The following is a 12189-nucleotide window of genomic DNA, read 5'->3' on the forward strand; positions in this document are numbered from 1 at the left end:
GCTCATGGCAAGGGGTGGAATGAGATGAGCCTTTATGGTCCCTCAATCAAACCATTCTAAGACTGTGTGATTAACCAAACACCCCACTGAGAGGAATCAGACAACAACAATGGGGACATGTCCTCCACAGCAGCCACCTGGAGACCGTATCAGCTCCCCAGGCCTGGTCTGGCTTTGGTACCTCCCCAGCACTCCCACCTCAGGCCCAAAGAGGGACCAGAGACATCCCCGAGATCCCTGAGAAGTGAAAGGATCACTCTGACTGGTCCTGTAGTGGAAATGCAGGATGGACACACAGCTCTGGTCAAACCCAGGGGTGCTCACCTGCCCACACTTCAGTATTCTGTGGCCACACAAGAAGTGTCTTCAGACACTTGCACTAGATCTGTCCCACTAACCTGCAGAAAGTGGGAGTGGAAGGAACCAAGGCTGGAAGCACAAGGGCCAAATGTACAAAAAACTTCTGAGAAGAGCCCTCGATGTGTTTTGGATAGGCTGGGGAGAGGTGACTGCCTGCTCACCCTGACAGCCAGCTCTGGCTGCTCTGAACCCAGGTCACAGAGTGTTCCTGCTCACTTTGGAGACTGTAGGAACAACCTCATAGTTTTAGTGTATCTGCAAGATCCTTGCCACACTGAGTTTTGTACTCCAAAATTTTTACCACATTGAAAATATTAAGTCAGACTCTGATGAAGCAACAGATCCTGCAAATCAGGGGGGAAGTAACAATATATTTCCGCTGCTGCTGCTGCCTTCTTCCCCATTTTCAACTAAAACTCCAGTGTAGAAAAAGATTTTCCCATATCAATCCTTTTGTGCTGCAGAGGGAAGGTCAAACAGATCTGAATCAGGAGCGGAGTAAAATTCAGTCACTTGAAAAGCAGCCCATCAGTTCCCTGTTCCTGGCTGAACTTGCTGTAAAAAAACAATCAGGAATTCAGAATGATGAATTCCTAGGGAACAGCTACATTAGATTAAAAAAAGAGGAAACAGCCCTGGCTTCCCAGTGAACCCTCTGGCTGATGTAACATCAGACCATTCCCCTCCCTGTGCCTCAACTTCCATCTCTGTTGGGAAGGTTCTGAACTTATTCCTCGGGGGTTGGAGAGCTGTCCTGAGGAAGGGGCTCAGGGACTTTGGCCTGAGGGCAAGTGGAACAGGAGCCAGCAGTGCCTTGGCAGCCCCAAGGGCCAGCCCTGCCCCAGGGGACATCAGGGGGGTGACTGTCCCGCTCTGCTCTGCACTGGGGCAGCCTCACCTCCAGTGCTGGGGACAGTTTGGGCCCCTCAGCACACAAAGGACTTCTGAGGGCTGCAGCTGTGCCCAGAGGAGGGGACCAGGATGGGGAAAGGTCCCGAGGGAAAGACTTGCCAGGAGCAGCTGAGGCCACTCGGCTCGTTCAGCTGGGAGGAGAGAAGGCTGAGGGGTGACCCCATTGCTGTCTGCAGCTTCCTCCCCAGGGACAGGTGCTGATCTCCCCCTTCTGGGACCAGCAAGGGGACCCGGGGAGATGGAACAGAGCTGCCTCAGGGGAAGCTCAGATGGGACACTGGGAAAAAGCTCCTCACCCAGAGGCTGCTCAGTGCCTGGAACAGGCTCCCCAGGGAAGCAGTCACAGCACCAAGTTAAGGGAGTGTCTGGACGAGACTCAGTCCCTGTGGTTTAATTTTAGGTGGTCCTGCCAGGAGCAGGGTTTTGGACTCAATGATCTTTACAGATCCCTTCCAGCTTGAGCTATTCTGGGATTCTATGAACTTTTGTTTACTTAAGCTTAGCTCTTTGTAATACTTCTATGATTTAATTTATTCTGCAATGGATTTTTCAACTCTGCTGTGCCATTAGCCCCGTGAGACCCAATGTGTGCAGGGCTGTGCTGCTCTTGGACTTGCTTGGCTGGGATTCATCCCCAAAAGATCCTGCTATTCACAGGATGGCACACATGGTAGCGCCTGTCACTCCTGCCCTCACCCACAGTCATGTCCCAAAAGCCTGACAGAGACCTCATAGAACATGAAGCAACTGGAAGCTGCTGCAATAGGCAGTGCGAAGGTCACTGCAATGCTGTGTATCAGTCTCATGCTTTCTAGGAGGATGTTGTGTGTGGAGAACTACAGAACAGTTCTGGTCTGGGCTGCCACACATACACAGCTTGCACCTGAATAATGACAAGTCGTGGATGACACTTTCAGCGTCACAGAGTAACTGGTTTTCATTGTCAGCAAATAGACCCAGAGAAGGTAATTGGAGAGGCTCTTTCAAAAATACTTTTTTTGTGTCTCCCATTACTGTCAGCACTTACTCCATGCATGAACCAGAGCTGAGCAGAACAGGAGCGGCTGTGTCACCCCCCCAGGTGAATTGTACAGCATCCCTGTCACCACTGTGTTAACAAGGGACTGTGCTGTGGAATTTTCCCCTTGTACTGATGCTGAGCAGAACAAGGAGCACAAGAGATCGGCAGGGGAAAGCATTTTGCACTTTACCCCATTCTGCTTCCAGTAGCTCTCATGGGTGCAGTTGTGCACTGTGGTCACACCAGGCCCATGAACTGTGATCCACTGAACATCTGCTGGCTTAACAGCACTAACTTTTTATTCCCATTTACAGGATAATCCTGTTCCAGGAGCTGCACACACCAGTAATAAGTCTACAACCCCCCCACTCCATCCACACACCAGCACAAGCTGTCACGTCTAACTCTGGTGTCACCTGCAGCTTTCCCTCCACTGTTTTTGGTACTTTGGACTGAGATCACTGTACTCAGTTCTTACCCAAAGGAAAAATACTGGAGCAAGACTTAAGTGTCTGCTTCTAAAATGAATAAAAACAGTGTTTAAGATATTCTAAATTAGACAGCCCTGAAAAAGCCACTTTCTGTGAACAAGAGGATGTTGCCCTTGAGAGAAAGAATCACCCAGAATCACGCCCAAAACTTGAGTCCTAGTAAAAGCTGCTGTGAACTACACTGAGTCATGCATTTTAGCTGCAGACATCTTCCTGTGGTCAGCACTTCTTCCGTGGTGTGGATCATACCAACTGCTCTGCCACTCCTTTTCCCACAGGAACACACTTACGAGCTTCCAACCCAGCCTGGTAAAGACAGATGTTGTTAAAATGGTCCAAGTTTATGAGCCACTTCAGAGCAGTTTGTTTATTGCAATTTTTTACTGGATTATGAAAGAGCTGAAACTTCCCCTCTGACACCTACACACACATTTAGCAAACTAATAATGTGTGAGGGAGCTGTGGGAGTTGAGTTCACATTCCGCTATCTCATCCTTTCCACCTAACTGCAAAAAAAGAGGGCTGGAAAAAAGAGGGCTGATCACGATGTAAAAGCAGCCATTATGATCCTAAGGATACAGAGATAAAATTCCCAAACTGCTCCCACTACACAGAGCAGTATTTGAATTAGTTGTGCTTCTACCTTTTAAAGTAACAGGTTCCTCTTTGCTTTAAACACCCCTGACAAAGCCAGGACACAGCAAAAAGTTACTGAGGGTGTTGCAGGAACTTTATCACCAACTGCATCCAAGTGATGCATCTTTCAAAAGATCATTTGCATCACTTCTCAAAGACATTCCCAGCACCTCAGCTATTTGTTGGGATTTCCAGGCTCCTCAGCCAAGTTCAAGTTCCTGCTTTCACAGCTTTTGCTCTTTCATGTATGAAATTGTTCTGTGGATGTTAAGAGTGCCAACCTAAACGACACTTCAGTAAGAATTGGAAATAGTTTAAGTTATTCCATGTGTGAAGAAGAAATCCAAGACTTGTTTTAAATGCCCCTCCCCATTGCTCATCTAACGGTGGCTTCAATCAGGATTGGGACAGAGTCATCTCTCAATTGTAAACAGAGTTTGAAACCATGGAATTTAAAGGTAGAAATATGTTATTGTAGGAAAAAGGAGGGTCACTAACTCGGGCCCTTCAGCTCTGCTCCAAGCAGTGATATTGCAAGGTGAGAGACTTATTTTAGTGTACATCAGACACAGAAGTTGTGCCCTTCCTCACAGCAACACAACCCTTCCCGACGTAGGATCAAGTAAAAAGTGAATCAAATAGAGGTTGTGGCAGCCCCATCCCTGAAACTATCCAAAGGCAGGCTGGAGGAGGCTTGGAGCAACCTGGTCTGGTGGCAGGTGTCCCTGCCCATGGCAGTGGGTGGGACTGGATGATCTTTAAGGTCCCTCCACCCCAAATCAGCCTGTGATTCTATGATTTAAGGACAAAACTTACATTTTTGTCAAAAGCCAAAACACATGGAGGGATGTTTTTTCAAAAATAGGAAAAGGCCAGGACCAGACTGCAAATACAGTCCCAGGTTCCAAGTTTCACTTCCAACAGCAGTGGTGATTTATCTTTCACAATTTGCCACAGGACACTTAGATTTTTGTTAATCCTGCATCCCACATTTGATGAGAAGACAGGTTTCTCTTTTGTCTTTTTAAAGACAAATTTATATTGATTATATCAAATGCAAAAAAAAAAAAAAAAAAAACCACAACAAAAAAATACCACAAAATCCCCAAAATCCCACACACACAAAAAAAATCCCAAACCAAACCAAGTCAGGTAGCCCAATTCTGAAGCACATCCCCAAAAGGTTGTTTCCAGGGTCAGATTAAAAACCTGAGTTATGACAGTGCCAGGTGGTTTTGCCATCAAACTATTGCTGCTACTGCAGGCAACGCAAAGCACATGCAGCCAGCATGCAGGTCCTGTAGCCTTTTACTCTTGTATGGAGATTTATCCAACCCCTTTCATCACACCCAGAAGAGATCTCAGGAATAAACACACTTGTGATGACCAACACACACCAGCCTCAGTGTTCCACTCCCACAGGAAGTGCTGCTGAGAGAGCTGGAACACTGAGGGTGTTTGTGTTTTGCTGGTTCCTTACAGCATTATCACAAGCCGTGCACTCTGCCTGGCTCAGGATCTGGCACTACCAAAATCCTCCTGGCTTTCCAGAGGAAACCCATCCAGAAGGAGGAGTCAGTGCCAAGGAATCCCTGTTTCATTTGCACAGTGAAGGACAGCAGCCAAAGGAGACAGACAATGTGGCTTCAGTAACGAAGACGGTAATCTGGATATTTAAAGGAGTTTCAGGTAAATTGGATAAATAAATGCAATCTGGCCTCACCCTGTAATTCATCAATAAGGAGGACTCAAAATATAAGCACTGTCACAGCAATCTCAGCTCAGAAAGCTGAGTGTAGCTGGTTAGGAGCCATTACTCTGCATTGCTACCCATTGCTGGGTGCCCACAGCCTCTGGAGTGGCCATGACATCCTCGGGGCTGGCACTAGATCAGTTTTCCAAAGAAGGGATTGCATCTACAAAAAAATAATGGTCAACATCTTGCTATCACACACATACTGGGAATATGCACATGTACCTTTCAACCTGCTGAGCTCCAAGCTCAATCCTTCTCTTGAGGAGTGCGAAGTGTATTTTACCAGAGTTCTCTGCAAAGTTTACAGAGGAGCAGTTCCCTCTGAAGTCTGACCTACTCCATGATGAGTATAACCAAAGCAGCTGAACTCAACTAGGTCCTCAAGTGTATCTTAGGCTGTAAACATGAACTTTAATGTTTCTTGCCCAGTCTGAATTCTGTAGGAAGCCCCCAGTACTCCCCTCCCATCTGAGATCCTGCAGAAATCAACACTGCGACACCATTTTGCTATTCATGCTAAAATACACCATCCTCAGCAAAAAGCTTCAGTTTAACCCAAACACTCCTTTATCACAAATTACCACCAGGGTCGGGTGCAGATAGCACTGCACCACCCAGGCTGATAACCTGATCTTGTGGCAACACCAGGCATGGAACCACTCCAGTTCAGGTTCCAGAAACATGAGCTCGGAACTGACCACTCTTCCTAGGACCCCCTCTGCCACCAGCCTGGATACTCACCTGCAACAGGCAACGTGCAGCTTTTCAAAGATCAGGAAATGGTGAGAAACTGGATTTCAGGAGAATTGTTTATAGCACAAAGAAATCCCAGGATAGGCAAGCTGGCATCAAGTCACATTTCACATGTGCCCCGTGCTGACCCAATTCCTCTGGGCAGGTGTGTAACTTGGGAACAGAGGTGCAGCTGTCACACCCAGCCACACCTGCAGAAAGGACAAGGTGACACACTGGGACACAAAGAGCTTGTGCTGGTCTCAAGCACACCACAGGAGCCTGTCAAGAGCTACCAAGTCTCTCACTAAAGCGAAGAAGTTTTCTCCATATAAGCAGGGTAAGTTGTGATTTCCCCAGCACAAGGCAGAGCAAGAATCCCATTTCACTGCAATGAACACAAGAGTTTGAGTCACCAATTTAATTTTATACAAGTCAAACTACACGTTGTATAAAGAGTACAAGGCAGTTCTAATGTTTGCTACTGCATATTACAAAAATCAATTTAACTATAAAGGGGAATTTTTGGGACAAGTCCTATTCCACAATTTAAAGTGAATTGGCAACTGTGGTTTAGCAAAGCCTTAGTTAAAACTAGAACTCTAGCTCCAAGAGATTACATTTCCAATAAAGTTCGGACCTACACACAAGAGGATTATAGTTCTCCTAGTCTGAAGCAAAACGTTAACATAAGTGAGTCAAAGGGGAGGGAAGACAGATTTCTTTACCTGGGTTTCATATCCAATGGGGATTCAAAGGCTGACAAACCATACAGCATACTAATGACTTGGACCACAGCCAAGAGACACCTTCGTGTCTGACAACAGTGACACTTGAGATTCAAGCAAGAAACGTCAGAAAGCTTTTATTCTTTCAAGTCTGGAACGAAGGGGTTTTCAGCAATACTGTAGGATACAGGTTCCAGAGTACCCGTTACCTTTAATACAGTCTCAGTATGGGGGGAATGTTCTTTTGGCAAGTCAAGGTAAAGTCCTCCAACTTGAGTTTATTGCTGGTCTACAATCTTTCTAGTCTTGTTACTGGTTTATACAGTTTGCCATCTGCTTCCAAAATTAAGATAAACTATGTGACCTGCCCAGCAAGGCAATCCTGCCTTTGGCAGCGAGCTGAAACCTATGAAGCTAATGACACCCATAGTTCTAATGCCATGAAAAAAATAGGAAAAAAAGGATACTTTCAAAAAGCCCATATTTAAGCCTGTTTATATTCAGTTTATTTTTAATATAAAAACCACTTTGCATTTAAGAGTAGTTAAGTTACTCCTGCAGAAATGCTATAAAATCAAACTTTCAGCTCAATTTCTACAAAAGGGGGACTCTTCTTGCTTTGTACCACCATCCCACCCGGTATTGCCAAATCTGGGATAGAAATTAAACCTTTATGCCTTATGACGTAGTTCTTAGGCCATTCACTCCTGCAAGAGAAAAAACCAACTTCTGAAGTACTAACATAACACTAATGGCCTGACAGGTAGGAAAATGTTCCGTAATAGTGTGCAAGGTGTGAGGAGAGTTCTAGTCCTAATCTCTTGAACTGGATCTTGATCGCGAGCGGGACTTTGAGCGAGACCTGGAGCGGGACCTGGAGGCGGCTCTTTTGGGCGGTGACTCGGAGCGAGCCTTGGCAGACGGCTGCTGCTGTGGAGAGTTGGAGCGAGACCTGCTCCTGGACCTGGACTTAGACTTAACATCCCCTTTACCATTTTCTTTGGGAGATCGAGACCTGGACCTGGATCTGGACCGGGACTTCTCAGACTTCTCCTTGGATCTGCTGTGCGAGCGTGAACCCCTGTCAGACTTGGGTTTGGATTTGCTCTTTGATCTGGACTTCCTGCTTTTGGATCGGGAACGGGAGCGGTCTTTGCTTCTTGACCTGGATTTAGATCTTTCAAAGAGAGACAGTTTATTCTGCATGGCCTGCAGTGCAATTCCAGCAGCTGTAAACATCTGTCAGCAAGGGAGCTCCTGCACCAGCTGAGTTAACTCTGGGGCACTTACCGGGAACGGCTTTTGGAGACGCTACGGGATCTGCTGCGGCTGCTCCGACTTCTCCGACTTCTGCTTCTAGACCGTCTCCTGGATCGTGACCTGCAGACATTTAAAATGTCATCTCTTATCTTTTTGCCTGGTTGTGCCATCCATCATCAAGTACAGGATGGAAGGGATCCAAAGATCACCTTGTTCCACCCCCTGCCATGGGCAGGGACACCTTCCACTAGCCCAGGTTGCTCCAAACCCCATCCTTGGACACTTCCAAGGATGGGGCAGGCACAGCTTCTCTGAGAAATCCATCCTCACAGGGAAGAATCTTCCTGAATGCATCTAATACATTGTGTTATCTAGTAGCATAATCTAACAGAGAAAAGTTTCTGCAGAGTCAGGGTTGTACCACCAGGGTGGATTCAATGTACTGTCAGTGAATCACATCTGAGGTTTCACACGTGAAAAACTGCTCAAACCTGGCTTTGCTCTACAACGTAAAATACTTCCTTCTACACTGAGGCCTCTTCCTATTGCTAAACCATTAGCTGACGGTAACTGTTGCAGGTATGGTACCCATCCTCATGCTGAATGTAACCATTTTTGCTGCAGTGACCATCTTGCCCCCCAAGTTACCTGGACCTGCTGCCAGAGTAGGATCGCCTGTGGCTGGAGCGTGGCTTGTCCTCCACCAGCCTGATCTTCCTGCCGTTTATCTCTGTGCCATCCAGCTTGTCCAGGGCACGCTTCATGTCCGAGTACGATCGGAACTCGATCACTCCTTCATTTGTACGTTCTTTGTGGGCATCTGCATAGGTCACCTCCCCAGCCTGCCTCATGAAATCCTGCAGGGAGCACAGGGCATTTACAGAACAGGGGGCTCTGCCAGCAGCACTCAATGCACACAAACACTTTTTAATTATTCTACTGCCACAAAATCAACACTGCTATTAAAGGAAGCTATTGCTTCCTGATATTCACAACAGGCTCCACACAGAACATCAATACCTACTTTTAAATCCTGCCAACTACAGCGACTGGAAAGGTTCTCAACAATCAGCCTGAACTCTGTACGAACGGGCGGTCCATATTTATCTCGTCCCGATTGTCTCCGACTGCTATATCCGCCACCACCCCCACCTTGATTGTACAAAGAAACAAAGTTAGGTCGTCTCCTAGCATGAAGAAAGCTCAATGTTCTGAAAAGTTAGTTTAACAGTCATATTTACTGGAGTAGGACTTTATTTCGCTAAGCCTCCAATAAACTTTGCAATTTTGCCATGATCTATATTAATGGCAAATCAAACAGACTAAAATCCTACAAGTCTGTGCTCCTAAGATCTGTTAGAGAGTGACTGCTCCTTATTAGATTCACCTTGCTAAGTTTTATTTTACAGAACATTGTAAAATATAAAACTTAACTGATTACATGCATTTCTACATTTTACAAAAACGTTTACTAGTTACACTAAGTACTTACATCACAGTATGAGGTTTTTGGTGGTGGTTTGGCCACAAAACACGCAAGGTAACAGTCACCTAGTTCAGTTTAACCAGTTTTGTCTAACCCTTGGAATCCTCACCATCACCCTGCGTCTAATGGCAAAAGGCTGCTGTCGTCATGGCTTCCGGTAAGGTCAGCCAAAGGGTCATAGGGCAAGGGTCACACAATGTATGGAAAAGCCATGGCCAGGAAAGGCAGTCATCTTAGCCTCAGTGGACACAGCCTCAGCCCCACTGGTCACTTTTAAATTGAAACATCAAGGACTTGTTAAAAAGTTTGAATTGAACATGCAACAATTTTAAAACAACATACATTTGATTTTTTTAAAAAGACAGAAACCCACCCCCCAACACCACGTTTCCAAACACCACCGAAAAATCAACCTTAGTACTTTTAATTACAGTACTAGGTCGTTCAAGCTCTACACAGCTCAGCTCAAGAAGCTACAAGAGTGAGCTGAGCACAGAAATATTTACAATATCCCCCCTTCAGCACAACAGATTCCTGCTCCAAAACCTCCCCCCGCCCCTCCCATATATCCAACTGAAAATCACATGAACGTTCACAGCTGAGCGATTCTCCCCCAGTTACACAACGATATTTATACAGTAACATTACTGATGCAACATCGCTGTCACATCTAAACGCTCCCAGGAATACTGGAGCCGTTAATTAGCAGAGCAAACCCTTTCTAGAAGGCCACGATCTGGCAGCCAGAACTGCTCCGGGATACCCGAGAGCGCCGCTGGTGCGGGGGAAAACGCTGCAGCGCCAGCGGTGCACCGGGTATCCCCCGCTAACGACCCCCCCAGCCCCGGGGCTCCGTGCCAGCCGAGCCCTGCCCGCCCCCGGCCCTGCCCGCCGCCGCCCCGAGCCCCGCGGGGAGGGACGGGCCCGGACTCACTGCGGCTGCTGTAGCTGTAGCCGTCCCTGTCGCGGCGGGGGCCGCGGGCGTGCTCCACGATAACCCGCTCCCCGCACAGGTCCTTCCCGTTCAGCTCGTACACGGCATCGTCGGCGTCGCGGGAGTCCTCGAACTCCACGAAGCCGTAGCTGGGCAGGAGAAAGGCGCGGTCAGGCGGCGGCGGGGCACAGTGTCACAGTGTCACGGTCCCCGGTCCTTGTCGCGCTCCCCGCTCCGCTCCCCCCCCGGCCGCCATCTTGCGCCGGCGCCACGCGGCAGCGGCCGCGACATGGACGGGCCCGGCCCGGGGCTCTCGGGAGGCTCGGACGGACGAACGGCGCTCACCCGTTTTTGAGATCAACCTCGAGCAGGCGGCCGTAGCCGCTGAAGAAGCGCTGGATGTCCTTCTCCCGGACGTGGTAGCTCAGGCGGCCGATATAGACGCGCGGCATGTCCGCGGCGGGGGAGGGGAGGAGGGGAGGAAGAGGAAAGGAGAGGAAGGGGAAGGAAGAGAAAAAAGAAAGAGGGAGAGAGAGAGACAGAGAAGGAGCGAGAGCGCTAGCGGCGTGAGGGGCGGATGCGCTGCGGGCCCGCTCCGCACGGCCGGGCCTGGCGCACCACAATGGCGCCCGCCACCCGCCGCCGCTTTTATACCGGGAGGCGGGGCCCGCTCGGACGTCATCGCGCCGCCGCGCGCGCTCGGGGGGGCGGCGGTGGAGCGCCGCGCGCACGCGGAGGGGCGCGGGATCTGCACGTGGTTCTGCGCATGCGCCGGCAGTGCGCAGGGTGTCACGTGCTCAGCCCCACCCACCCCGGGGCGGGCCCCTCAGAGCCCCGGGACCAGCAGTCCCGGAGAGTCCCGGCGTCATCCGCCCGGGAGAGCCCCCGGATCGTCAGTTAGAGAGAGCCCCGAGGTCATCAGCCCGGGAGAGCCCCCGGATCGTCAGTTAGAGAGAGCCCCGAGGTCATCAGCCCGGGAGACCCCCGGATCATCAGTTAGAGAGAGCCCCGAGGTCAACAGCCCGGGAGACCCCCGGATCATCAGTTAGAGAGAGCCCCGAGGTCAACAGCCCGGGAGAGCCCCGAGGTCAACAGCCCGGGAGAGCCCCCGGGTCATCAGTCCGGGAGATTTCCCGGGATCATCGGTCAGAGAGAGCCCCGAGGTCATCAGCCCGGGAGGGCCCCTGGATCATCAGTCAGAGAGAGCCCGGAGATCATCAGTCTGAGAGATCCCTGGGATCAGGCCGGGAGAGCCCCAAGACCAGTCTGGAAGACCCCCCGGGGTCAGTCTGAGAGAGCTGAATCTCTCAAGTCTCAGTTTTTTCTCATTTAATTAGAGCTTGATTCACGTAGTGCAACAGGCAGGGTTGTTCCACAGATCTTTCCACCTGTTACAGTGGGAAGGGCTTGGATGATTTCACGAATTTATGGAGTATTTTCTGTGTGCAGTTACAGCAACTAATTTACAAGTCGCTGTTATTATATTTTTCCTACGATATACAGATATTTTGACTTGAAGGTAAATTTTGCCATTACACATCTCTGTGTAGAATACTCAAAAAACCTTTTTTAAGTCTTGGAATAGCCCGACACAGAGAAGAACAGTACGAGAGATGTTGTGTCTTGCCCCTGAGCCTACTGAAATAAAAGCTCTCCTGGAAGTGTTGGGGTGTAGCTCACACTCAGGATTTTCCATGTTCAGCGGTTCTGTTGGAGAATAAGCTCTGAAGCACCAGAGCTTTCTCAGAAACTGGTAAGTGGGAAAACTAAAGTGTCACAGTGTCTGAGCCTCTCCTCTGGGCAACAAAACCATTGCACTGAGTGGGGCATACACAGAACTAAAGGGTGAATTCTACCAAAGACTTAAAATGTA

The 12189-nt window shown here is 48.9% G+C and overlaps 1 protein-coding gene across 1 annotated transcript; it reads right to left on the reverse strand.

The window, feature by feature from the left end:
* Positions 1 to 6314: 6314 nt before the first annotated feature.
* Positions 6315 to 10937, reverse strand: SRSF6 (serine and arginine rich splicing factor 6). The gene is made up of 6 exons (XM_066199218.1): positions 10662 to 10937; positions 10317 to 10465; positions 8921 to 9048; positions 8545 to 8753; positions 7927 to 8016; positions 6315 to 7813 (listed from the first exon to the last, which is right to left on the reverse strand). Exons 1-6 carry the CDS (start codon positions 10766 to 10768, stop codon positions 7450 to 7452), a joined length of 1047 nt encoding a protein of 348 aa, XP_066055315.1. The 5' UTR covers positions 10769 to 10937; the 3' UTR covers positions 6315 to 7449.
* Positions 10938 to 12189: the final 1252 nt, after the last annotated feature.

Source organism: Chamaea fasciata, unplaced genomic scaffold (assembly GCF_029207755.1).
Source record: "Chamaea fasciata isolate MVZ Bird 193981 ecotype frontalis unplaced genomic scaffold, bChaFas1.0.hap1 SCAF_17, whole genome shotgun sequence".
Classification (NCBI taxonomy): Eukaryota; Metazoa; Chordata; class Aves; order Passeriformes; family Sylviidae; genus Chamaea; species Chamaea fasciata.

Coding starts and splice junctions, on each gene's coding strand:
- SRSF6 (XM_066199218.1), bottom strand. CDS start 10,768: ATGCCGCGCGTCTATATCGGCCGCCTGAGCTACCACGTCCGGGAGAAG. Junction 10,466..10,661: donor GAGGTTGATCTCAAAAACGG/GTGAGCGCCGTT, acceptor TCTCCTGCCCAG/CTACGGCTTCGTGGAGTTCG. Junction 8,017..8,544: donor TACTCTGGCAGCAGGTCCAG/GTAACTTGGGGG, acceptor AAATGTCTGCAG/GTCACGATCCAGGAGACGGT.